The sequence below is a fragment of the Oryza glaberrima genome, chromosome 1 (assembly GCF_000147395.1).
Source record: "Oryza glaberrima chromosome 1, OglaRS2, whole genome shotgun sequence".
Classification (NCBI taxonomy): Eukaryota; Viridiplantae; Streptophyta; class Magnoliopsida; order Poales; family Poaceae; genus Oryza; species Oryza glaberrima.
This window is the reverse complement of record NC_068326.1, coordinates 26,335,431-26,362,948: the sequence shown is the minus strand read 5'-3', so window position 1 is coordinate 26,362,948 and position 27,518 is coordinate 26,335,431. Positions and strand designations below refer to the sequence as shown.

At 49.6% G+C, this 27,518-nt stretch overlaps 3 protein-coding genes across 3 annotated transcripts; 1 reads left to right on the top strand and 2 right to left on the bottom strand.

Moving 5' to 3' along the window:
- The first annotated feature begins 837 nt into the window (after positions 1-837).
- On the top strand, positions 838-3,155 carry LOC127785337 (uncharacterized). The gene is made up of 2 exons (XM_052312802.1): positions 838-1,129; positions 1,570-3,155. The coding sequence occupies exons 1-2, from the start codon at positions 838-840 to the stop codon at positions 3,153-3,155; spliced, it is 1,878 nt and encodes a 625-aa protein (XP_052168762.1).
- Positions 3,156-7,705: 4,550 nt separating this feature from the next.
- Positions 7,706-9,216, bottom strand: LOC127756160 (mitogen-activated protein kinase kinase kinase 18-like). Its single transcript, XM_052281578.1, has one exon. It carries the CDS (start codon positions 8,960-8,962, stop codon positions 7,706-7,708), a length of 1,257 nt encoding a protein of 418 aa, XP_052137538.1. The 5' UTR covers positions 8,963-9,216.
- Positions 9,217-23,477: 14,261 nt separating this feature from the next.
- On the bottom strand, positions 23,478-25,293 carry LOC127765012 (mitogen-activated protein kinase kinase kinase 17-like). The gene has a single exon (XM_052289814.1). It carries the CDS (start codon positions 24,930-24,932, stop codon positions 23,478-23,480), a length of 1,455 nt encoding a protein of 484 aa, XP_052145774.1. The 5' UTR covers positions 24,933-25,293.
- Between the last annotated feature and the right edge of the window lie 2,225 nt (positions 25,294-27,518).

The window sequence follows — 27,518 nt, the reverse complement described above, 5'->3', positions numbered from 1 at the left end:
TAAATATTTTAGAAATTATTTTTAGTCAAAGATTTTAAAGTTTGACTTTATCATTGTCTAAAACAACTAATATTATCAGTCCGGAGGGAGTACTGGACATCACCCATGAAGGCTAGCAGGAGCGATGAGAGGAAAGAACGAACAAACAGTAGCAAAGAGAGAGAGATGGTAACACATGCTTCAATCATTTTTTGCAGGCCTTATCTGTTGGCGAGGCAAAAGGAGACGTCGAGATTAGAGCAAGTACAATAGCAGGCTATAAATCAATTATAAGTATATATAGAGATGATAAGAGAAGAGAGAAGTAAAACAGACTATAGATTTATAGTCAGCTGTACAACGGATTGTAAAACGTTGTGTGAGTATGAGATATGATACCACATATTAATAGTGTAATATATATTTATGTGTAACTATTTAGTTGCTATATAACGAGATCTGTTTTCGATTGGGATGATACCGAGTAGGTATTAGGTGTGATACCTATCAGGTATCAGACGATTCTACACATGTTTCAGGTGATACTTATCAGGTATCATGCGATTTCTACCACGTATCGCGTGATACTCGCGAGGTATCATGTGATACCTGTTAGGTATCAGACAATTTCTACCACATATCGCTTGATACTCGCGAGGTATCATGTGATACCTATCAGATATCAGACGATTTCTACCATGAATCACGTGATATTTGCGAGGTATCGAATGATACCTACCAGGTATCAGGTGATTTCTACTAGATATCCTATTGGGGGAGGAGCATCTCGACGGCGCGGCTGGCCTCCTACACCGTCCCCTGTAGACAAGGTTGGGCGCCTTCTCGCCGCACTCTGACATGATGTTCGCCGCAGCGAACCCGCCTGTGGCGGCTCGGAGCTCCGCCTGCGAGAACTCCACAAATGCCGGGACCTCTGCCCTCACGGTAGGCCAAGCTCGAGCCGACGGCGCCGCAGAGGAGGCCTGGTGCACGTTGAGGGTGAAGGACGGGCAGCGCAGGCGCGACGGCAGCGGCGGGGGGTGGGCGCGGCGCTGCAAAGGAGGCTTGGTGCGTGTTGAGGGCTTCGGCCGCGTCGCGTGGGTGAGAATCGCGTTGTGGAGGAGGAGCATCCTGTTGGGGACGGCATCCCGTCTCTAACCATTACTATATAGTTATATGTAATTATTTATAAATTAGTTATTAAATTGGTTATAAATGAATTGTAGATTATTGATGGCTTAAATTTGCTCTTACCGGTTGCCCGAGCAGATCGCAGACCACGTGCGGGGACAAGTGTCACGCGATAAAGGGCATGTGCGGCCGCGCGTATCGGCTGGATACCCACACAGGCCCCCGGGCCACAGGTGCCGATGCACCTGGCCGGCGGCACTGACGCCGATCCGTCAAACGGAGAATCGCAGGACAAAACGCCGGCGAAAAAAGGCCAAAAAACGCACGACCACAACCGGAGCTACAACTTCGTTCCACCTTCCTTTGCAGACATGCAGATGCAGGGGAGGGAGAGTGTGGGTGCGTGGGGGCATATGGTGGTGCGGTGCGGGAGGCTAGCAAAAACGCACGCTGCCTAAGCTATTTTTCTCTCTCCTCTCGCAGCACAAAGCCGTTTCCGCACGTGTTGCACACGCTCCGCTGGGCCATACAAATACACCTCTCCCCCTCCTCACCACACGCCACACACTGACTCCATACGCACAAGGCAAGAAAAAAAGAAGAAACAAATAGAGAAGAATTCCAAGGACCAAGAAATCGAGGCAATGGCTAAGCAGCTCAGGCGGGTGCGCACGCTGGGCCGCGGGGCGTCCGGCGCCGTGGTGTGGCTCGCGTCCGACGACGACTCAGGGGAGCTCATGGCCGTCAAGTCGGCCTCCGCCGGCGGCGCCGCGGCGCAGCTGCGGCGAGAGGGGCGTGTCCTGTCCGGGCTCTGCTCGCCGCACATCGTCCCCTGCCTCGGATCGCGCGCCGCCGCGGGCGGCGAGTACCAGCTGTTCCTCGAGTTCGCGCCCGGCGGGTCGCTCGCCGACGAGGCCGCCAGGAACGGGGGCTGCCTCCCGGAGCCGGCCATCCGGGCGTACGCCGCTGACGTGGCGAGGGGGCTGGCGTACCTCCACGGGAATTCGCTGGTGCACGGCGACGTCAAGGCGAGGAACGTCGTGATCGGGAGCGACGGCCGGGCGAGGCTCACGGACTTCGGGTGCGCGAGGGTCATGGACTCGGCGGGGCCGATCGGCGGCACGCCGGCGTTCATGGCGCCGGAGGTGGCGCGCGGGGAGGAGCAGGGGCCGGCGGCCGATGTCTGGGCCCTCGGCTGCACCATCATCGAGATGGCCACCGGCCGCGCGCCGTGGAGCGACATGGACGACATCCTTGCCGCAGTCCACCGGATCGGGTACACGAACGCCGTGCCGGAGGTTCCCGGGTGGCTGTCAGCGGAGGCCAAGGACTTCCTGGACGGCTGCTTCGAGAGGAACGCGTCCGACAGGTCAACGGCGGCGCAGCTCCTGGAACACCCATTCGTTGCCTCCGCCGCGGCCCTCGACCGCTGGCCGGAGCCGGCGAAGCAAGAACGTGCATCCCCCAAGAGCACGCTGCATGACGCGTTCTGGGACTCAGACACCGACGACGAGGACGACGAGATGCCAACCGGCGCGGCGGAGAGGATCGGTGCATTGGCGTGCGCCGCCTCGGCCTTGCCGGACTGGGACTCCGACGAAGGCTGGATCGAGGTGCACAACGAGGGCTCCTTCGCCGCCGTCACGCCGCCGGCCAGCGACGCGGACTACTTCGTCTGGGCAGAACTGTCTGACCCAGAGATGGAGCAGTTCGCCGTCGCCGCGGATGGCGTCAACCATGTCCCGCGCAATGAAGCAGAAGCGATCGAATCCTCCATTAGGCAGGGCAGTTACCTGCACGTACATCTTGGCAGTGGTAAAAATGAAATTTTTCACCCGTTCGATACTGACGGGACTGAATCAGTGAGATTCGATTGTGTTTGTAACAGGAACAGAGTAATAAAATTAAATTCCGCTCAAATTTTCTCTCGTTGTGACCAACCAGTTGGTGCATTTAACTTTTCATTACGTCTCCTTTACTACTTTGCAAATCAATCACGTGACAGTTCGAGACCAAAATTAGTTCGAGCGAGACATGAATTATGAATATGTCAAAATTAGCTCATGTTTCCAGCGATCAGGATCGGAGTCGTTAGCGAACGGCAATCCATCCCCTTCTAGTAAAGTTGGCAGGTCTGTTCTGCAAGCAGTTTTGCGTACGGAATACTGGATTGCGACTTAATCACGTGTGATTACACCCGGCGATTTCACTAAACCCGTTGTTGAGCCGTACGGAGAAAAGCATGCCGTTTTACTGCGCGTCACTATGACGTCACTTTAGGCCCACGAGGACGTCATATCGTACTTCCTCTCTCCTTTTTGTGTGGAGTTTCTTTTTTAATAAAAAGATATCGATGATCCACTTTAGGAGAGGAGAGGTCAAAGCTAACTCTGCTGTTTACCTTTTTGGATGGATAGCGAGGCACTGTGAACAGGCCCTGTTCATCTTCCTCTGTTCTTTTAGGGGCTTGATGCCCACCGGCTCACAGCATTGCAAAAACACCAGTGGAATCTGAGCTCAAGATTGCCACATTCGAGCTGGATTGATCGAACATTTGGAAGTGATCTAGATATTGGTGTTCAATTGGCAACCACATGCTGATTGATCGCTATCAAGATGTCCTTCAACATATATCAACATGTAGGTGCGGTCCTGCAAGTTAGGCAGTGCATTGCGATTAGGTTATGTACGTGCTACTCGTACGACTACTGATGGATCTCGCCTAAAAGTTCTCTTGAAACCCAACGAGCAGTCCGTAGCACATCGCGCAAACACGGGAAATAAACGTGGAATTTGCTCGCGTGATCTAGCCACAGCCACAAAAGAGAGGGAAGAGCACGCGATCTCGCGTCGTGTGGAGATGCAAATGTCTCACAATGCATTACATCACGCGTGCCCGCTTCACAGTTAGGCGCTAGCTACCAGCTCATCACGAGCCATGAGATCAACCTATCCCTCCTCTCCCTGATGATCCAGTCGCATGTGCTTATCAGCGGCATGTGATTCGATCGACTGATCAGACGTACAAACACCAACAAGAGACAGCCAGGCTGTTCACGGGATGTGACTATGTGAGATCGATTCTTTACATATCTGAGTAGCACCAACAGCAAATCTGCCCGACTTGTTAGGCCACCACGATTAGAAAATGAGTTTGTTTCGCTCGGATCTCTTTGGTTCGATTGGGTACCCTTCGCTAGATCTCCCTGTAGGTGTGGCTCGGTTCGCACCATGTTTTGCGCGGCATGTGTAGTTAGGCTGAACTGCTCCTCTCTCTCTCTCTCCAGCCCGAACAGTTCGGCCATGCAACGATGCAAATGCGATTCCGGCACATGTTTTGACTTTCTGAACAAATCAAACGTGCCTGGCCCTCACCTACCGTTTGGTCCAGCGAGCTCAGAATAGAGTAGCATATGCTCTGCTTGACTATTATAAGCCTCTTGGGTAATGGGTATCATTGGCACTGACCGTGAAATCTTCCAATGGTGTAAAAAAATACTGTCAACTAACACATGTTGGTTGAATTGTTGAACTCCATGCAGCGAAAGTCATTCTCGGATGGCTTCACTGAAAAATCCAAATATATACTGGCCTCGTGACCGAATTTACCTGCACCAAACCGTGGTCACGTTTCATACCTGAGTAGAAATTAGTACTGACCTAACACAGACACATTACAACACAAGAAGACTTATCCGGTACAGGAACGGGCGAACGGCATATCTATGGTCTATCTATCTATCTTGCTTGCGGACTTGTGGTTGGTGCACCACCGGGACAAGGCAAACGTCCCATGGGGAATAATCTAAACTCTGAATCGTCGTCATGATCCGTTTCAGAGAAAGATTAACCGCACCGGCTTCTTTTCCATTACTTTCACTTTGTTTGTCTTTCTTTTGCTTCGCAGCTTGCAGAGGAGAGGCGTAAGCACTAACGTGGTGTGCTGCTTGCAGAGGGTGACCGGAGCATGCAGCAATTCGGCACGCCAAAGCGACAGTGGCCCCGGCGTTTGTTTTTGCCTGGCTGACAATAGATTTCTACCACTCTGTTCACCCACCCCCGGCTGCCAAGTTTATCCCCTACCTTCTGAATAGTATCGCGCACGCACGGTGCATGCACCTATACTGTTTCGCACGCATGATTGGTAGTGGAGTAGTAGTATTGCGTGCAACGCCGCGCATCTGTAATTATCTCCGGGCTGTGCATGAATTCGCCCGGAAGTGGCCGGGCGGCTGGCTGCTGATCAGGAAGGAAAGGTTCTCTCGGAATTCTTGATCTCGAGACTTATCTTGGGGCCGGCGCTGGACCAGGTGCGCGCGTCACCGACGGGCCGACGCATCACGGTTCAAGCCGCGCACGCACCATATGCCCTACTGGCACGTTTCACTGTTGCGCGTCGCCATCGTCCAATGATCTCGTGCCTAGATTTTTTTTTCCCCTTCCCTCCCCTCTTGCTGCATATGCCACTGAACTCAAGTACAGTTGTACTCCCTCTATACTCATAAAGGAAGTCGTTTAAAATAGTGACACGGTCTCTAAAACATAACTTTGACTTTTTGTTTCTATGAAAATATTTATTAAAAATTGATATATGTATACTTTTATGAAAGTATTTTTCAAGACAAATCTATTCATATAATTTTTTACATTTTCAAATTTAACAACTTGAGAGTTATTTATGATTTATATTCCCAAGATTTAACTTAAACATTATTTTAAACAACTTTCTTTATAAGTACGGATGGAGTACTACTGAGAAACACACCATTTTTTTTCACCCCCTTGCTGGATATGCCCACTGAACACAACTACAATAGCAGTCAGAATCACACCAACTTGTCTCAAGGACAGCTCTATATCATCTCATCGCACACAGAGAATATTATTAACTCACAACATGAGAATATTATTAACTCACACCAACTTGTCTCAGATTGTTAAAGAGACCCAGGTTCATGAAAAAGAAAAACCAACATGTACCAACCCAGCATGGCACATTGGCACTTGCAGACACCACTGTATCATCACAGCCATACTAGTATATCCCACTCTCAATTCAGTATGCACACTTGTTAGTTGTTACAGCCAGTACAGGATATCCTAAAACACTATTGATCCAGAGCCCCCAACTGAAATCCAGAGATGACGCAAGCAACGTGATGTGGCCATCACCACGGGTTACATATGCACGAGATTCTTGTTGCCCAACTTCCTTCTTGATGACTAGCTAATTATTGCCCAAAATCTTCGTTAAGCACAAAGATGGCTTCTCTGCATTGAAAAGTTGACCTGGACGCCACCTACCTACACAGTTTGGTGCCCCTGCCCTCCTAAGATTTTCTTTTTCTTTTCTTTTTGGAACAAACCCTCCTAAGATACACCAAGTTAGGGTTCTAGAGGCAACTAAACTAGTCTACGCCCCCCCCCCCCCCCCCCCCCCCCCCCCCCACACACACACACTTTTCCCCTCTTGCTCCTCAAGAACCAGCGGCGATGAAGCGGTCGCGAGGGAATTGAAATGTGAAGGTGGTTGACGCACGGCAAGGTTGCTGGCGGTTTTCAGATGTCGTGTTGGCGACCAAATTCTTTCACTGCTGTATATGATGACTTCAATCCACTCTAACAGCAGCTAACTGCACAATTAACAGCTATTTTCATTCCGTAAACGGCAAGGAATTCATAATTCAGAAATGCAGCACGGTATTATCCGGCACTTAATGCAGAGTAGAAGAGATGAAGAAACTACTGTATCCCCGTAAGTCGCCTTTCCAAACTTCTTTCTTTTTTCTGGAACATAAGTTACTACTTCTGAGAATATGTTCTCGACTACTTCTAGCGAATTTCAGAACTCCGGATGACTGGCAGGGCAGCAAGTGTACTGTAAACATCTAGAAACGCGCACTGAAGTTTCACGGAAGAGCCTACCAGGACACGTGTCGCGGTGAGCTAATATTGTGGATTTAGACAAGCTCCTGGACACCTCTCCCCATCTCCCCTACCACGTGTGCCAAATATCAAACGTGTACGTCAACTTGGTCTACTCTGCTTGAGAGAAGATCAAACATTGCCACTTGGAATTCACTCTGAGACGATCAGTTCGCATCGCAACACGTCCGACTCCGGACCAATCACGCCGCTCCTAATTGCAGTAGCTTTGCCAACTATCCAGTGTCACGAGACCCCCAGTTGACCCGATCGCTGTTTCACTCCCGACTCTTCAGAGGCAATTTGGATTGGGAGATGTTATTCTACATGTGCATCCTTATCTCAACAACAGTAGTAGAGTAGATAGTAGTGAGGAATATGCGATGAATGTGAGCAGTTCAGACTTCAGACCAAGGCAAAAAAGGACCCAGATTTCTCAGATGTGGTGTTTTCTCTAGCCTTTGCTGGTATGATCTAGTCGCTGCCTTTACAATGGCCCCATGGAGGATATACTGCCGGTCATTCCTGATCACAGATTCTTGCATTTGTTGTTCTTGAGTCTAGAACCATGTTTCTGGAATCATCATGGCACATCGGTTCAGCAGTTGCGAACTTGGTCAGATGGTGCAAATTGCATATACTAGTGGAAGAAAATGAGTAGAAGCAAGAATTAAAATGAGACAATTTGGGGAAATAAAGACTTTGTTAATTCACTTTTATTAACAGAAAATACAAGTGGGTCATTAATGAGACCCAAGCAGAACACTTCCTGCTGCCCAATGGAAGCAACAGTAATCAATCGTACAGTGCACTCGGGATCAACACACTCTGCATCGCCATCGGAAGATTCGTTGATCGTTTCCAACGCTTCGATCAGAACGCGCCCCTTCCCTTCGGCCTCCACCTTGGCCACTGCCGTGTCGCAAGCTTCGCTGGACTCGTTGAGCACTTGGATCCAGCCCTCGTCGGAGTCCCAATCCGGCAAGGCCGAGCAGGGGCAAGCCAATGCTTTGATCCTCTCGGCGGGGCTCGCTGGCATGTCGTCTTCCTCGTCGTCCGTGTCCGACTCCCAGAACGCCGCATCCAGCGTGCTCTTGGGGGACACCCATTGGGGCGCCGCCTCCCCTGTTTTCACGCTGCAGCCTGCCGATGCCAGGAACGGGTGCTCCAGGAGCTGCGACGATGTCCACCGCTCGCGTGGGTTTCTCGCGAAGCAGCGGGCCAAGAAGTCCTTCGCCTCTGCGGACAGCCACTCGGGCACCTCCGGCACGGCGTCCGTGTAGCCAATCCGGCGCACCGCCGAGAGGATGTCTTCCATGTCGCTCCACGGAGCGCGGCCGGTGGCCATCTCGATGACGGTGCAGCCCAGGGCCCAGACATCGGCGGCCGGCTCCTGCTCTTCCCCGCGCGCCACCTCTGGCGCCATGAACGCCGGCGTGCCGCCGATTGGCCTGTCGGAGCCCACCGTCCTGGCGCACCCGAAATCCGCGATCTTGGCCCGGCCGTCGGCGCCGACCACCACGTTCCTTCCCTTGACGTCGCCGTGCACGAGCGACACCCCGTGGAGGTACGCCAGGCCCCTCGCCACGTCCGCCGCGTACGCGCGGATGGCGCACTCGTCGAGCCGCCCGCCACTCCTCGCCACCACGTCGGCGAGCGAGCCGCCGGGCGCGAACTCGAGGAATAGCTGGCACTCGCCGCCGGCTTCGGCGCGGAAGCCAAGGCAGGGGAGGACGTGCGGCGAGCGCAGCCCGGAAAGGATGCGCCCCTCGCGCACGAGCTGCTCGGCCGCCGCCGCCGCCGCCGCCGACTTGACCGCGAAGAGCGCGCCCGAGCGGTCGTCTGCGGCGAGGGACACCACGGCGCCGGACGCGCCGCGGCCGAGCGTGCGGACGCGTGTCCACCTGCCGTCGACCGCAGCCTCCATTGCTCGCGTGTCGCGTCTCAGTCTTCTCTCTCGCTTGGCTCCAAGTACAGCAGTATCTCTCTTTCTTCGATTTGGTTTGGTTTTCGTGTGATATTTAGTGATATTTGCCGCTGCGCTCTCGTCGGCCGTGCTCCAAGTGGAGCGCTTCCACTATTTATAAGCAGAGGAGCGAGGAGAAGGCACCGTGACGGCATGGCGTGAAAAGCGTGCGACGCTGCGATGCGAGGGGGAGAACGGGACTCTGGCATGTGGGACCAACGGTTTGGGGGGCCAGAGGGGGTCGCAACATGGCTATTCGTAGCGGAGCAGGCGATCGAGTGAGCGGAGTGGAATTGGAACACGAGGTGAAATTGAGGATGAGGCCGGGAGCAGTCGCGTCTCCCGCCTCTACCGGGGCAAGAAGGTTCACTAGCATCGTCGCAGCTTCTCTGCCGTACGTGCTGTACGTCGTACGAGTGTACTCCGGGCGGTGTTCTGGTGAAGCCCCGCATCTCGGGGACATTTTATCCTGTGAGAAAACTGTATTATCCGTAGGCAGCAATGCAGCATGCATGCGATAGTACGAGGGGCAATATAGTTCTGCGATCGTGATCTGAATCCGTCGTTCAGGTTGCTTGGTTAAGTGCTATTAATAGCTTACGGTCAGCTACAGACAAGGGATCGATCTCGCAGGCTCAGCCGTTGTTTTGAGCTATTGGATCAAAAACGAGTTGTTGAGATCTGAGAAGAGAAAGGATGACCAATGACCACTAACCACGAGCTAAATATCGTATTATCCCTAATATCATGGCAGAAAGGTCCTCCTTGTAAACCATTCTCACCTAGCAACGCTGGTCAATTTCTAGATAGGCAAATGCAAGAGGCTCGCTCAACCCATATGACAGGGGATTTGAGGACATGGTTAATTTACTAAGGCTGCCATCGGATGGCTTGCTTGGGCCTTTTCTTTTCAGCCGAAGCCCATCGTTTGGCTTATAAGGCTGTGGCTTTTCAGCTAAAATTGTGGGCCCAGCACTATATGCATACTTGTCCGTGGAAACTAATCATGTGACCCTTCATGCTGCATCCCCAATTCCTAAACCCATTATATGTGTATGCTACTATCAATTGAGAGCTACAATCATGTAAGCCACAGAAGATCCTGCATCCAGCAATAAGCCAATCAATGGAAATTCTTTGGCTGAAATGGGAAGTTCTAGTTTGGCTGATAAGCCAAAGCACTTGCTTTTCGATGGCAGCTTTTGCTGGCTTTTGATTGGTCCACGTAGCGCCCCTAAAATAAATTCATACCACATAAAATAAATGCTTAAGAATCATTAGTGGAAAAAAAAATCTAGAGCAGAATATCACATATAGATTCCAGAGGCTTCCAAAACTATTTTCCCCTTACAAATTATATAAACTCTTATCCATTTATCTTTTTTAAATATACTACGCCTATGTCTACGCTGTAGTACTCTAGAACTGAATACATGGTAAACCCAAAATTATTAAGAAAAAAAATCCAAAACAAAGAAAGAAAAAAATAACATCATTTTCCTATACCACGCAATTGGATCAGTAATACCCTCCTCAACAAATAATAATAATAATTTTGTTTTTATATTATATAGATCATGTTAAATATACTAAATGATTAATCTTTCAAATATTCAAATCCATAAGCAAATATGTTTGAACTAATTAATGTTTAATATAGTTTAGAATCTAAAAGATAGAATTTATAGGACACTAGACAATCATGAAATTCCATATATGGTAGTGAATACTTAGGGAATATTTAGTGCTGAGAGATTATCAGTTAGAGCAAAACAACTATAAGCCACCAAGAGATACAAGAAAAAAGGAAATGAAAAAGCTATTAGTAAATTTCGTCCATTTAATTATTTAGAAACTTTGATAATATTGCATACTACAAGCCATTTGTATTGTAGTCAATTTTTCCAAAATCAATAGAGTTGATACTCTCTCTAGTTTCAAAATTCTTGACGTTTTAGACATAATCTCACATATCATGAGTAATTTATTAGGGTATCTAATTCCTGTTTTACTCATATTAAGTACGGTCTTGTGCAAATAGGAATCAGAAACTTGCACTATTCCAGGTGGTTTGGACCTATTGGTAGCGTCTGTACGTGCCGGCTTCGAGTCCTACTGAGGCAACGTTTTTTAAAAAAAAATTATATGGCGTCCTACTAAGGCAACATTTTTTTTGAAAAAAAATTACATGGCATTGTATTGGTCATTTTTGGCTCGCTCGCGCGTGCTCTAGCATACAACAACTGCTACATCAACGCTGCTATCACACTCGCTGTCGGTAAAAAAATTACATGGCGTTGTATTAGTCATTTTTGGCTCGCTCGTGCGTGCTCTAGCATACAACGGCTGCTACATCATCGCCGCTATCACACTCGTTGTCGGCGAGGAAGCAGTCGCTGAAAGCATAAAAAAAATTTACAACGCACACAACAACTGCTACATCATCGCTGCTATCACACTTGTTGTCGGTAAAAAAAATTACATGGCGTTGTATTAGTCATTTTTGGCTCGCTCGTGCGTGCTCTAGCATACAACGGCTGCTACATCATCGCCGCTATCACACTCGTTGTCGGCGAGGAAGCAGTCGCTGAAAGCATAAAAAAATTTACAACGCACACAACAACTGCTACATCATCGCTGCTATCACACTTGTTGTCGGTAAAAAAAATTACATGGCGTTGTATTAGTCATTTTTGGCTCGCTCGCGCGTGCTCTAGCATACAACGGCTGCTACATCATCGCCGCTATCACACTCGTTGTCGGCGAGGAAGCAGTCGCTGAAAGCATAAAAAAAATTTACAACGCACACAACAACTGCTACATCATCGCTGCTATCACACTTGTTGTCGGTAAAAAAAATTACATGGCGTTGTATTAGTCATTTTTGGCTCGCTCGCGCGTGCTCTAGCATACAACGGCTGCTACATCATCGCCGCTATCACACTCGTTGTCGGCGAGGAAGCAGTCGCTGAAAGCATTAAAAAAAAATTTACATTGCGTTGTATTGGTCATTTTTGGCTCGCTCGCGCGTGCTCTAGCACACAACGGCTGCTACATCATCGCTGCTATCACACCTGTCGGCTAGAGGTGGATAACGAGCCAGATCGGCTTGTTTGAGCTCGTTGTCTTAACGAGCCAGCTCGGCTTGGCTCGCGAGCTAGCTCGTTAGGCTCATTAACGAGCTATATCTCAATAATATCATATTAATAATTTTAAATTTAAGATTTTATTATGTATTAACATAATAATAAACACTAACTAATATAGTAGTCACTAAATATGAATAGTTTTGATGTAATTAAAAGACTAAGCACCAGTCAAGAAATACTAAGTTCATGAAGATATGGTGATATTTTATACTAACGAGCAGCTCGCGAGCTAAAAGGCTAGCTCGACTCGACTCATTAACACTATGAGTTCGAATCGATCCGAGACAAGCTTACGAGTTTCGAGCTTTTTGTCCAACCCTACCGTCGGCGAGGAAGAAGTCGCTAAAAGCACGGCCTCCTCTATGCTCGGCCATCTCATCACTAGTATGTTATCCATGGATGAAAGCAGTACTTGGCAGCGAGCAAAGAGCATGTAAAAGGCTGACGACCAACAAGCAACGTGTAGAAGAACCAAAGAAGCCAACGAGCAGTTAGGCCCTGTTTCTTTTAGCTTGGGATTGATTATTATAATATAGATCATTGGGAGTAAGCTGAAAGAAACTGACAACTTATTAAAGTAGCCTATTATTGTAATCTGGAGTCCAGCTTATTATAATCTGATAAGCTCATTTAGGTGAGCTTTTTCCAGATTATTGGGTGAAAAATTACCCACCATACCACCCCACTCCCTCTTTAGACTTGCAAACCCAATAATCTAGGCTCTAATAATCTAGGAAAGAAACAACTAACCGCTTATTCTACTACAAATTATAACAATCTAGCTTATAGTAATCTGACTCAATAATCTAGATTATAATAATCTCAAGCTGAAAGAAACAGGACCTTAATCAGGAGGGCAAGCAGGTCCAAGATGTACAGGCAAGATAAAACGTCAAGAATTAGCATATTTTGCTTCCACATATAAAACATCAACTATTTTGATACCGGAAGGAGTATAACTCTGCACTACAAAAAATTTGGCAGTGTCAAAAGTTGCTCAAGAATTAACACTATCAATATTTTAGTAGGGTTTCAATATTTTAGTAGGGTTTCAAATCAAATAGGTGCATAAAGTTGAAGAAAGCTGCATAATTTTATTTGGGAATATCTATAGGGTTATATTACATTCGACAGTTTTGAGAGTCCAAGACTTCTTATTGTTGAACCTTACATCCAGCACCGACGGTGTCACACCCTAAAGTTCTCCTCCTAAGCCTAAAATTGAATTTATAAATGACCCTAAGAAAATGCCGGTGCAAATCAAGAGAAAACCCTAAGAAAGTAATACAAATAATAATCGAATCTGACATGTGGAATTTTTCTTGAGTTCTACATGTCGAATTTCACTAACCGGATTTTTAGTGGAATTTTTAGAGCCCTAGAAATAATTTTAACCAATTAAAATTGAGCATAAGCAATATTTAAATCCCTGAGAAAATTCTTTTCTTTTTCTTTCTTTTCCTTTCTCTTTTTCTTTGAATGGGCCGCCGGCCCATTCTCCTTTCCCCTCTCCTCCCGCTGGGCCGGCCGAAGGCCAAGGCCCAGCCAGGCCGCCCCGCCTCCCTCCTCTCCCGGGACGCCGACAGGTGGGCCCCACCTGTCGGGCCCGTCTCCTACCTCGCGCCCGCGCCGCCGCGCCACCAACCGCCGCCGCGCCCACGCCTCCGCCTCCTCCGGGCCACGTTGGCCACGCCCGCGCATGCGCCGCATCTCCTGCGCCCACTCCCCTCTCTCTCCCGCCCGCGCCCGCGCCCGAGATGGCCGGGATTCGATTTTCGAATCCCGCTTCTCTCTCTCCTCCCCCACTTCCCCACGTTGGCCGGCGATCCCCGCCTCTCCCGGCCACGTCCGGCCCCCTCTCTCCCTATTTAAGCTCCGTCGTCGCCCCCTCTCTCTTTTTCCCCATTTCGCCGAACTCCCTCGTGCTCCCCATCGCTCCCGCGCCGTGCATCCACCCGCCGCCGCCTTTCCCGCCGCTAGCCGCCGCTAGGTTTGCCGCCGCACCGCACCGTCGCCGCCGTCGGGTTCGCGTGGCCGAGATCCACCCCGTCCTCCCCTCCTTCGTCGAGGTTCGCCGCCGGAGCGCCGTTCCCACCGTGCGACGGTGAGAGCCACCATGTCCGCCGCCTTCGGCCATGGTTTCCGATCGCCGTGGTTCATCTCTCTCCCTCTAACCTCTCTCTTTTCTTCCCTTAGGGCATTCCGGACCTCGTCCGCCCGTCGCCGCCGTTTGCCCGTGGTCGCGTCGCCGTTCGCCGTCGTCTTCCTCCACGCCGGCCACCCTCGGTGAGGCTTCTCCTCCCCTCTATTCCCCTCCCTCTCCTTCCTAGCCGCCGCTTAGCGCCGCCGCCTTCGCGTCGCCTTCGCGCCGCCGCCTCCGCCGCCGGTTGCCGTCGCCGGCAACGCGTGCGCGCGCGCCGTCGCCGTCGCCGTGGCCGCTCGGCCGGCCTTGAGCCGAGCCGAGCCGGGTTGCCGCCGTCCGTCCGATCAGCCCCGGGGGCGATCTGGGCCGTCGGTCCCGTGGACCGGCGGTGGACCACCCGCGTGGTCCCGGTCCACGGTGGACCGCCCCCCCCTTTGAGCCGCTGCCGAGTGGGGCCCGCATGCCGGCACCCCTTTTCCCTCTCTCTCGAGCCGCTGACCGGTGGGCCCTACATGTCGGCGCCGCCCCCCTGATGACGTCAGCCCTGGGATTTATTGCGCAATAAATGATTTAAGGACTTTTTGTTATAGTAATAAACATAGTGAATCTTGTAAAATTCATAACTAATTCATCTGTGCTCCGTTTAAGCCCATTCAAGTCTCAGTAAATCAAAAAAAATGTGTAGAATCCATTAAAAATGGGTTTGTTCTCTGTTTCAGTAGTCTTATAGCCTGTTTGCAATGTTTGCCTTGTATGTCGCTATATTCCGGTTCTTCCGACGCTCCGGTGTACTTCGAGATAGTCGCCGAGGTTCCTCCAGCAGCAGAGCAAGGCAAGTCATGCTTGTCACTTGATCATGTTGATCCTATATTGCAAATGTCCTAATGTTTTCTTTCAAATACTGCATTTTGTTTTGCAATAATACTACGGGACGATTACCTATTATTACAGCCATGCTATTTTGATACCATGCTCCTTCGTTAGCTTGGGTTATAACATGAATAGATTTTGGACTAGGAATTGCTTAGCCATGCTTAGTTCCACTAGCACACAATGGGGAAAGCTCACTAAAATATAGACTTTAGGTTCAATTGGTAAGGTTGGTTAGTACCACCGTTTTGGTGTTGGTTAATTAAAATGAATCACATGGTGGGCTGTGGGTGCATGGTTTTGCTAGTTGCACCCATGGCAGTTAAGGACCGGTTCGCGGGATGCCCTGGAAGAACTTATCGTACTTACCACAAGCCAGCGTGGGCAACGGCTGGGTTTGTAGTGTAGCTTTCCTCTAGTCGACGCATCCAGGCAAGGGTGGGCGTGATGGAGCGGGGCGGGCCCTGCGACGGCCTCTGTCGCTTCCGGATTCACCTAGGCACGAGAGGGGACTGCCCGTTGCCCGCTGGGGACGGGGGTGAACCTGAGGTATGGTGTGCTTGGCTAGAGGGGGTTATGCGAAGGGTCCTGTCACGGCCTCTTTCCGGTATGTCGTGGTGGCATGTCGGCACAAGGAAACGTGTCGTGGGGCTGTGTCTTGTGGGTACAGTTGTACACCTCTGATCAGAGTAAAACTATTCGAATAGCCGTACCCGCGGTTATGGGCGGTCAACCAGATTCACCGTGATTAGTCTCACCCTAGTTTAGTCTTTTGAAATTGGATAGTATAGGTGGATGGTTGGGCCTGTTGCAACGTGGGGTAGCGTTGGACAGTGGATGATTAATATTAATTAATTATTACAACTGTTTAAATCTTCCAACTTCTGTTTATAAATGCTCACTTTATGCAAATGAACCACTCTAGCTCTCCTTTGATAGTTCCCTGCATCATACCCCTATTCCGGTATGACTTGCTGAGTACAGTGGGTAGTACTCAGTCTTGCTCTATTTTTTTTTCCCAACCCCAGAGTACGAGTATGTGTCAGATGGAGGTTCTCCGAGGAGTAGGCTTCGTCCGTGCCGTCGAGGATGCATGTGGAGTGGTGTTCCCGCTGCAGTTCTAGTCAAGGCTTAGCTCCTGTTGTCTTTCGTTTTTCCGCTGTATTTATGTAAGACTTTTATAATGTTTGTAAGACGTGGATCTGAATGTCAACATTGTCGTTTGTGTACCCCGGCCGGTCCTGGACAGGGATTTTAATGCACATTCTGCTTGGAATTCTATTCGGGAATTTCTGGACGTGACAGACGGTCGTTGTCAGTAATCTTACAATAGAGTACAAATGTACTCCATACTTAGATGCATAATACCCAGGAGTGATTTTTTTTACATGGGCGACAGTAGCATGTAAATTTATATTTTACACCAAAGTCAGCGTTGGCTTAGTGACTAGCAAAGTAGAGGGTGTGGTATCAATGCCTCTCACACTACTAAAAAGACGATTTTCCTGTACACGGGGGGCATAGGTTTCAGGCAGGGCATAAATAGCTGCACCTGGAAAAACCGGTCCCCAGGGGTTGTTTGACGGACCGCATGCTATCGACGGGGGATACCGTATACCGCACAATATGGGTATTGGGGTACGTTGGTACAAGGATCTATACGATTCAACATCAAGCAAACAAAAAGGATTATACTGGTTCGGGCCCCTCGCGTGGTAATAGCCCTAATCTAGTTTATATGAGATTGATATGGAAATCCACATAGTACAATAGAGAACAACTGATTCCAAAATTACCGACGAGATCCTTGTCGAGAGAGTCTCAACGAGATCTACCGGCGAGTAGGCTTCAAGTCCTCCGGACCGCTTCTGTGGTGGCGGGTTGGCTAGTGCTGTGATTCGATACCCTGAACCCCTCAGGGGGATATATATTTATACAATGAATCCCTTAGTCTCCTAGTAGAACTCGGAGACCCCGGACCCTGCACGATATAGTATAATCCTAACCTCTCCGAGTAGAACTCTGTTACGTACTTGCTCGTGAGGATTATTTCCACAATCTCTTGTCAATTTCCTTATCGTATATGGAAGTCTATCACACATACAAAGGTATGATGTATCTATATACTCCCTCCGTCCCATAAAAAACGAATCTAGGACCGGATGTGACATATTCTAGTACGATGAATTTGGACATATATATGTCCAGATTCATAGTACTAGGATGTGTCACATCCGATACTAGGTTGGTTTTTATGAGACAGAGGGAGTATTCCATAAGTTGTAGAATAGAAGTTATGCCCTTTCCATAACCATGTCACATGCGTAGACGTATTATCGCGTGTGGTCCTATTAATAGACCGCACACAATAGTGCAAACACATCGTATGCGATCCACTTAAGAGACCGCACGCGATGACGGCATTTTCTTGTGCGGCCACTAGCTAGTGCGATTTCTTCCATCTCGTGTATGAATCATGGAATGAATCCAGCGACTAAATAATCGATATTTTTTAAAAGAAAGATATGCTGCAAAGTTTTATAGCGATTCCGTTTCTTTTTCTAATTTTTTCCTCATATAAACAGCATCTCCCTTAATATATTCTGAACGAATAGGCTAACGGGCGATCGATCGCCCCTAGCAATCACCCCCCTCCTCCACATGGTTTCCTTTTTTGTCACTGTATTACTTTCCGATTTTAGTAAATTTATGCACCTAAAGTTTACACATCTAAATTTTATACACCTAAAGTTTAGAGACCCAAAGTTTATAAGTCAAAACTTTATATATCAGATTCAAATTTGAACTTGAATTCAAATATTTTTTTATATAGTATTTCTATACATCTAGAGTTTATACACCTAAAGTTTAGAGTCCCAAAGTTTACAAGTCAAAAGTTTATATACCCGATTCAAATTTAAATTTGAATTCAAATATTTTTATATATAGTATTTCTATACATCTAAAATTTATACACCTAAAGTTTATAGACCCAAAATTTATAAGGCAAAAGTTTACATACTCGATTTAAATTTGAATTGAATTCAAATATTAATTTATAAACACAAAGTTTATAAGTCAAAAGTTTACATACCCGTTTTAAATTTAAATTTGAATTCAAATATTTTTTATATATAGTATTTCTATACATAAATTTTTCTAACTTGTTTTTTTTATTTTTTTTAAATTTATGGTGTAGTAGGAGAGAAGAAGGGGAGGAGGAAGGAGGAAAGGGGCGTATAGGGGATGGGCGGGTGAAAACCATTAGCCACGCCCTATTCTGAAAGTCCCAAGGCACTGTAACCTTCTTATTGGTCCACGTACGCCTGCCATAAAATCCCAAGAGGGCACTGTTAGTAGCGCGGGAAACCGTGCCACGAGTCGTACTCCAGAAGTACGGGAGACGAGGATTCGTAGGCACCTGGCCGGGCGCGCGCCCAAAGGAACGGAACAGATGTGAAGTCAAGCAGAGAGGGCCTCTCCAAGCTGCGCCGCCGATGCCACTGCGTGCTACCGCCTGGCCCATGCATGTAGTAGTACTCCCTCCGGTTCAAAATAAGTATAGTGTTACACTATTCACGTTCAATGTTTGATCATTTGTCTTATTTGAATTTTTTTATGATTATTATTTTTATTGCTATTAGATAGATTTATGTATGACTAATTTTTTTAAATTTTTTCATAAATTTTTTAAATAAGATGGATAGTCAAACGTTGGACACGGATATCCACGGCTATATTTATTATGGGACGGAGGTAGTAATATGCATGCAGGCCAAACGCTGCGGACGCGATCCATGCAAACCATGCGCGTGGCGCGGTAGAGCAGAACAGAGAAGTACACGTATCCGTCGCGAGATTGATCGGATCGGCAGAAGCCCTGCTCCTGCCTAGCGACTCATCGAGGACGCGGGGAGCCAGAGGATACGCCCAGTGCGCGGTTAGGTCGTTCGGTGCGCTGAAGAACATATGTCAGCTTGTACTCCCTCCGTGTTAAAATATGACTATTTATAGCACAGTGCCTTGTCTTAAAATAAAGCTATTTCTTCACCTACCTTCTCATCTCAACCAATCACAACCATTTTTCTTCATCTACTTTCTCTTTTCAACCAATTACACACTTACTTTAATCATTCTCGTCTACTTTCTTAATATCCGTATCAATCTTAAAAATAGCTTTATTTGAGGAAGTAGTTAGTTCGTGCGCCGGCTCGTTGCACATTTCTATGGCAGATTGGCAGGCGGCGGCAAGCATTAGTGTTGCTCGGTTTGATGCGATTGGATTAGGTTGACCTGGCCAGGAAGGATCGATATGTTTTAATTTGCTGCTGCTCCGCGTGGCACAGTATCCCGTGCTATGGTCGTGCATCTTTTTAGATGTTCAGGTTTATCTGAAGCAATCAAGCAACTGTAATTAAGAACCACATGATTCACATCGCTGGAGGGGCCTTGATCGATTCGCATGTTCTGATGACAGAAATCAGTCCAAAAAACAGCACCGCGTAGCAATCAAAAGCAAAAGTCGTCATTCCAATCAGTGAACCCAGTCCTGATGATAAGCATATCCTCCCTGGCCTCATCGTGCCAGCGAAGTGATTGTGCCCTCGATCGCATCAATACAATCATTCCCAGCCCTTAAAATTCCGGCTGATACAAATATAGAATACTCTCTCCATCCCAAAATATAAACATTTTTAGCTATGTGTATCCAGATTCATAGCTAAAAAATACTTACATTTTGAGACGGAGTGAGTAGTACATATCCAAACTCATCCGCAATAGTAGTAACTGCTACTCCCTTCGTCTCTAAATATTTAACACCGTTGACTTTTCTAAACATGTTTGACCATTAGTTCTTTTCAAAACTTTTATAAAATATGTAAAACTATATGTATACATAAAATTATATTTAACAATAAATCAAATAGTAGAAAAAAATTAATAATTATTTAATTTTTTTAAATAAGACGAATAACTAAATATATTTAAAAAAATCAATTTAGTAACAGAGGGATTACTACCGACTAGTAGTGGTATATCCGTTAGCTCGCCTTCTGCCACCTGTGCTATTCGTTGGCGGCTGCCTTTGGTACGTGCTCGGCGCCGATTACCTGTCGCAGTTGTTGCATCGACAAGTGTCAGGGCCACAGCGCTGCTCTGATAGCCTCTGCTTCCGTTTTCTTTTCGCGCGTCTAGCTCTAGAACGGGAGAATACCTGGCGTTTTGTCCCTGGTGGAGGCGTGCAACACGTTGCTTTATCCTAGTGGACGGCGTTATACTGGCTATGTCTCCAACTTTTAGAATTTTGTTGTCCTTGTTTATTTTTTCTTTTTAAGAAAGCAGTGGACAGAGAGCTACGGCCCATAATGAATGAACAAAACAAAAAAAATACAAGTGTACAGAACTGTAGGCGTAGAGAGACATGCATGCAGTTGTACTACTCGAGATAAAGAAAAACGATTTTCCGGGCGCCGCTGAAGAACCGCTGCCGCTGTGTAGCCTGAACGGCTCTGCATCCTCTGCTGTTCCAACTGGAACGGCAGAGAGCTACATCGCCATGCCGTTGGATGCACAACATTAAATGCTACAGTAACAACAAAAAATAATTGAATTTTTTTACCTTAGTTACAGTATTTTTCACTGTAGCAACGGTACGGCACTGTAGCTTGCCTCACTGTGTGTCTCTGCCATTCTCCCCCAAAGGCAGTGGATGGGAACCTGAACCGAGCCTGAACTAGAGAGCTGGCAGCTTTGATGTGCTTATACGGAGTCTTGTTTATTTCCCGAATTCCCGTATAGTGGTTTTGTCATCTGTAGGAGTACCGAATAAACACACGACCTGCACCTCCTAGTTCATCCATTTGGCTGGCACAACAGAGATTGCTACGAGAACGGATCCAGATCCTCTACATTGGAGAAGCTAATGCAAAGGGTGGCATTAGCTCCAATCCTATCCGTCCATCATCATCCAACGGCGGCAGCTTCTTTTTCTCTTCGATACTGGTACCAGAAACAAAAGTCCTCACCGGTGACCACAAATCCTCTGCCAAATCCTGGCCATCCATCTGAGAAGGAATGGCTGCGATTGCTTTTTCTTATTGATTCCATTTTACTCCCTTCGTCCCTAAATATTTGACGCTGTTGACTTTTTCTAATATGTTTGACCGTTCGTCTTATTAAAAAAAATTAAGTAATTATTAATTTTTTTTCTATCGTTTGATTCATTGTTAAATGTATTTTTATATATACATATATACTTTTATATATACATATAGTTTTGCATATTTCATAAATTTTTTTAAATAAGACGAATGATCAAATATATTTTAAAAAGTAAACGGCATCAAATATTTATGGATGGAGGGAGTATCGATTTCCTCGAATCGCTGGCTCGTGAAGTATGTTGCATCGCCGGCGCTGCAGAAGCTATGGATGAACGAAAATCATGGCGTTGTGCTGGATATTAAAGGGTTGGCCTGCGGCGCGAACCGCACTACGGATAAGCACCGAGAGACCGAACATTGCATGCGCTGTTGCTTCATTTTCTTTCGATAATCATGAGCTCGGTGCTACTCTCAGCTTCTCATGGTGGTGATAATATAGGTCAAGGGAAGAGGCGCAGCGGTTTAGATCGTCAAAGCGGACTCATTGCCATTGCGCTTGCGTTGCTGTGGCCACCGGTGAGGAGGACTTGTTTGTTTCTGGTATCAGTATCGAAGGGAAAAAGAAGCTGCAGCTGTTGGATGATGATGGACGGATAGAATTGGAGCTAATTCCACCCTCTACATTAGCTTCTCCAATGCAGAGGATCTGGATCCCTACGAGAACACCTCTGATCGATACGGATTGGTACAAAGTAGTAGTGTGCAGCCTGGGCTTGATCACCAAGCCAAGTGGTAGTTCGGTGGACAGCACTGCATGCACACTTACGTCTGGAGCCAGTTCGTCCAAATCACCGGTCGTGCTACCCGGTATAGCTCATTTTGGTGCCAGCAAAGCAGGCTTTGACATTGAGCTGACCATAAGAGACTTGGAGTTCTTGCACACTTCCAGACATCCTCTAGATGCAGAGATTGCATGTCCACGTGATAACAGGGCCACCTAGTGACCGATCAAACAGTATCTAGTTGTGCCCTCGCACAACCCAAACCGCGCGCTGACTTCACCAAACTCTCCATTTCGCAATCAATGAGTCGAATAGCCTCAATGTTCTGAATCTCTCTAGAATCAAGAAGCCATTATAATCCATAAGGTGACCAAACTAAATCTTCTGGACGCATCTAGAACCAGTATCTCTCAAGTGTACGCTCTCCCAAACCGAGCTGACTCGAAAGCAACAGAAGGCACAAAGTGGCAAGAAGTCGGCCACCCGGGAGAGGCGAACCGAAAGCCGTGGACTCTTCCGCGGCACGAGTTGGCAACCGTACTGTACGCCCCAAATGCCCTTTCCCCCGTGGACTCCATCCAGAGCTCTCGCGTCTTCCTCGCGCGCCCACCCTCCCGCCTCGACACGCGTCGCGAGCAAACGGTACGTGACGGCCGGATAATCGCCGGGGCGGCAAGGCCGGCAGCCAGCCAGCCAGCCGCACCCGCCGGCGCGCGGGCCAAATTATGGCGCCCACGCTTTGACCGGGCGCACGTATGCCTGCGGGCGCTTGGCTAGACGGGGGCGCGGTAATGCGGGCTGATGGCGAGGATGATCGAGGGGTTACGTCAGCCGGTGCGGCCGCGGAGCCACGCAGACCCCACGCTTGACGTCAACGCACGCACTGCACGCACCGTCGCGGCGAGGAGATAGAAGCTGAAGCCGTCAGCGCTGAGCGGCCGCGGGGGTTGGGGGGCGGTTTGAGGATATGGGCGGTGCTGGGCCGGCTGGGGCCCAGGACGGCGGGCATCCGGGCCAATCGCTATCGGGAGGGTCGCGCGCGAAAGGGGCAGGTACGGCTTTTCTTTTTAGCCTGAGCCGACGGCCGCGCCGTCGCCGCTCGTGGTCGCTGGTTTTTTTCCCAAGTGCGGAGGTTTTGGTTTGGCCACGAGATTAATCAAGTGGACTAGTGCGTCTGTACTGCTACGCGACGTACGTGGGTACGTGAAGGCTGACGCTCCCCGTCCCCCGTGTCGATTCGGGGACCGGAATCCTCCGCGGCTCCGCCTGTTTCGTGGTCGAGAAGGAGAAGCCGTTGGTTGGGATTTGGGATTCCAGAACGGAATAAACCCCAGTGTTATCGATTCTTTACTATGCCGTGGAAGGGAACGGATGATCTAATGCCGTGGTGTCACAGGCAGGTTATGCTATGCTTCTTGAGTTGTTTTTTTAGTTGTTTATTATTGCGTGGTTACTTACGTAATAAAGTTGAATAGAAATATTTCGTGGTGCGTATGGACTGAGCTTTTGCTCTAGGCATGGGCGTAGCTCACAATTTGACGAAAACATAGTGGGAACGGAGGGAATCAAACATAACAGCACAGCAAGATTTGTGAAAAACTGAAAGAATTCCATTGCACAAATTCCGTTACATAGTAATCGAAATGGAAGTACATCATTGTCTGAACCAGCGCAGACTTTATTCCGACGCTCGATTGAACGATCAGCGGCTTGGATATCGCCACCGATTGACTGATCGAAAGCGTCCGCTTCATTGCTTGGACAGCAGCCGCCGCCGACAAGCACCACTTCAGCAGCTGGCACCGTCGCCGCGCTGGACACTTTGCTTGGCGCGCTACGCGCCACATCAATCGATTCCCTGGCCGCTTCCGAATCGCAAGCCTCGCACTGCTCGCCGAGCAGATCGATCCAGCCTTCGTCGGAGTCCCAATCCGGCAAGGCCGAAACAGGGCACGCCAATGACTTGATCCTATCGCAGAGGCTCTCTGTTATCTCGTCGACCTCCTCCTCGTCGTCGGTCTCCGACTCCCAGAATGCGGCGTCCAGTGTGCTCTTCGGAGAGACCCACCTGGGCTTCGGCTGCGCGGCCTTGACTTCGTGGCAGGCGAATGCCACGAACGGATGCTCCAAGAGCTGTGCCGCGGTGCTCCGGTCGCCGGCGTTTCTCTCAAAACACATGGCCAAGAAGTCCTTCGCCTCTGCGGACAGCCAAACCGGCACCTCCGGCACGGCGTCCGTGTACCCAATCCGGTGGACGGCGGCGAGGACGTCGTCCATGTCGCTCCACGGCGCGCGCCCGGTGGCCATCTCGATGACCGTGCAGCCAAGAGCCCAAACGTCTGCCGCTGGCCCCTGCTCCTCCCCGCGGGCAACCTCCGGCGCCATGAACGCAGGTGTGCCGCCGACCGGCCGCTCCGAATCCATGGTTTTCGCACACCCGAAGTCGGCGAGCTTGGCGAGCCCGTCGACACCGATCACTATGTTGTCCGCCTTGACATCCCCGTGTACGAGCGACATCCCGTGGAGGTACGTCAGCCCGCGCAGGACATCCGCCGCGTACACCCTGATCGCGCGCTCCTCGAGGCGTCCCCCATCCCTGGCAACCTCGTTGGCGAGCGATCCCCCGGGGGCGAACTCAAGGAAGAGATTGTATGACCCGTCGGGGCCATCGCCGCCGCCGATGCAGGGCACGACGTGTGGCGAGGACAGCCCAGACATCATCCCCCGCTCCCTCCTCAGCATCGCCGCCTCCGCCGCGGCCGCGGTCTTGACCGCGAACAGCTCCCCCGACGCGCCGTCCTCCGCCAGCGACACCACGGCGCCCGACGCGCCACGGCCCAGCGTCCGCAGCCGCGTCCAGCGCCCGCTCACGGCGATCGCCATTCCCCGCTTCTTCTCTTTTCTTGTGGGTGTTGTTGGACTTCGGATTTCTCCTTGCTTTGCAATGCGTTGTTGTTGTTGGTGGTGGTGGTGGTGGTGAGCTCTGAGCTGGTGATCCTTTTGTTCGGTCTGAGTTGGCTTTCCGAGCTCTTGTGTGCGTTTATATACAAAGGGTGGAGAGGGGAAGGCGAAGGAGAAGACGACTTGGCGTTAATTGGGTGGGGGTGTTAAGATTAGGAAATGGGCAAGGTGTTTGGTGTGCGTGGATGCTCAACTTGGCGATGGGCGGGGGCAGAAAGTGTGTGTGGGTGGTGCGTCGTGGGCACGCGCGGCTACTGGACTGCGCGTGTTCGCGTGTGTGTGTGGGTGGGAACGCGCGGCTAATTAACGACCGGCTCATCAACGGACGGCCTCCTTGCCTTTGCAGTGGGAAAACGCTGCATTTATGCGTTTCTCAGATGCCTGTGAACGAGAAACACGAGATGTTGCTACTGTGCTAGTGTGTTATCCAAATTGACGATTAGAAATTAGAAAACGGTCAAGATGTTAATTTCTGCAGAGTCGTGTAGGTCGTGCGTAGAGCTAGCATTAGTTAAGAGCCAAAATAGCAGTACTCCGTGCCGTATCACGGTATGAAACACGAGCTTAGCTATCAAAATTTGGCGTTCGGGTGTGCGGTGCTCGCTAATCTAATCGCCTTTGCAGCACGGGCCAAGATTGTGCGATCCCGTTTTTAGTTCATCGGTTGTGCCCAATTAATCAGCGGTGCCGCGGCACCAGTCAAGATTGGACGTACAACGGCTTTGCCGAACAACCTCTTCCCCCGTCGTCGGTCGTACACGGTGAGAGAGAGAGAGAGCGCAGCGAAAGCAAAGTCTAGCGGGCCAAGTGTTTGGTGATTCGGCTGACATTGGAAGGCACTATAGCTCAACGCAATATAAACATGCCAGGTCCCGCCGGGGGGGGGGGGGGGGGGGGGGGGGGTCAACGCATGCGCCTAAAGGGGTCTTTTTTGTGGGGGAAGGGACATAAATGGCTGCTGCCTGATGGTTTGACATTGTGGCTTTGTGAGTCTGCAACAGAATTATGGTAGTTCGGGGTAAGCGGCAGTTTGCTCCACCAAACCCACCCGGACGAGCAGGTAAGGTAGTACATGACTTCTACGGTTGTACTTTGGCCCAACAACATCCTGAGAAAATCCTGTAACGACTTTGGTGGGATCAAATTTGGGTCAAGTTCAGATTATAGATCAGGTATTCGGCCATCCAGGTCCCTCTTCCTCCGAATGTGACCAATTCCGTTCAGGAGTTGGTGCATTCACCTACTAGCAAGCAGCCAGCTATCTGAGTGTTACAGTTAGAACTTAGACGCCACAGCTTACCTAGTTACCTGCTGTGGCTTGCTTGTTCATCCGGATTGCTCTTGGGATTAATCGGTGGGGGGAACTGGCAACACTCTCTTGTCTCCGACCAATAAAGGAATCGGACCTCGCAGTTTCGTACAGGTGGATGCCTGCATATTTTTTGGGAGAGGTCGGCGGCCAAATGGGCCAGAGGGCCAGACCGACCTGGCATGCAGCAACGCGCTGCGCTGCACTGCACTGCACTGCAGTGCACTAGCAGTTGGGGTATGCGTCAGATCGGATGCATCATCCCCTTCCATTCCGCTTCCATTCCGCACAGCGAGCACGAGATGCCTGGCCGCAATGCCGCCTTGTCCGCTCGCTTTTGCATCGTACGTTCACGGTTCATTCCCTCTTGCGGTCTCGTGCCCCCCCAACATACAAGGTGGTGGTGGCCTGGTGGGCCTCCTCGTCGTCGGAGAGCGCAGCACGCCGCGCCCGCGCGCGCGTGCGTCCCAGCGCCGCGCGAACTGGCAAAAACTCGTCACGCATCCCGCCTCGCCGCCAAACCGGCGGGCGGCACGCGCGCCTGCTCTGTATGATTGATGCGCGGTCGCGAACGCACAGGAGCCAGACGAGAGACAACAACAGAAGCTAAAAGCTCGCCGACGAACGCGAACCCGGTCGAGCCGGACGCCGGGTTTGATTCGGCGAGCGCGCGACTGCATGAGCCGATCTCGGGTTGGCCCCAAACCACACCCGTCGGTGCGGCACAACGTCGTAGATCCTGCCTGCCTGCACGTTGCAAACGCGTTGAAGGGAGGCAGGGAGCTGCGTTTTTCAAGGCGGCTTGTGCAATGTGCACATGAACCGAACTACCGAACGTCTGGAGATCTGCGAGAGAGAGAGAGAGAGAGACAGAGGGGCTCGATCGCTTTGCTGCGACGCCGAACTCGACGTTCGATTCAATGGTCCACGGCCCAAGTCAACACATACCAGCAATGCGAGCAAGTCAAATGTTTGGTACGGACTACACTTGAGGTACTACTAGTAATTGAGTAGCCTCACCACCCTATGATTACATTAACTGGGCATGATTACAATAACCCGTTCTTCCAGAGCTCCGATTCTAGCTAGCTACAGTATTCTACTGGAGTCTGCCAAAAAAGTAAGAACAGCTCCTTTTGGTTGAACCAGCTCCCAAATATGAAGTAGGTCAACCATTGTTATACTATCTCTTACTTGGT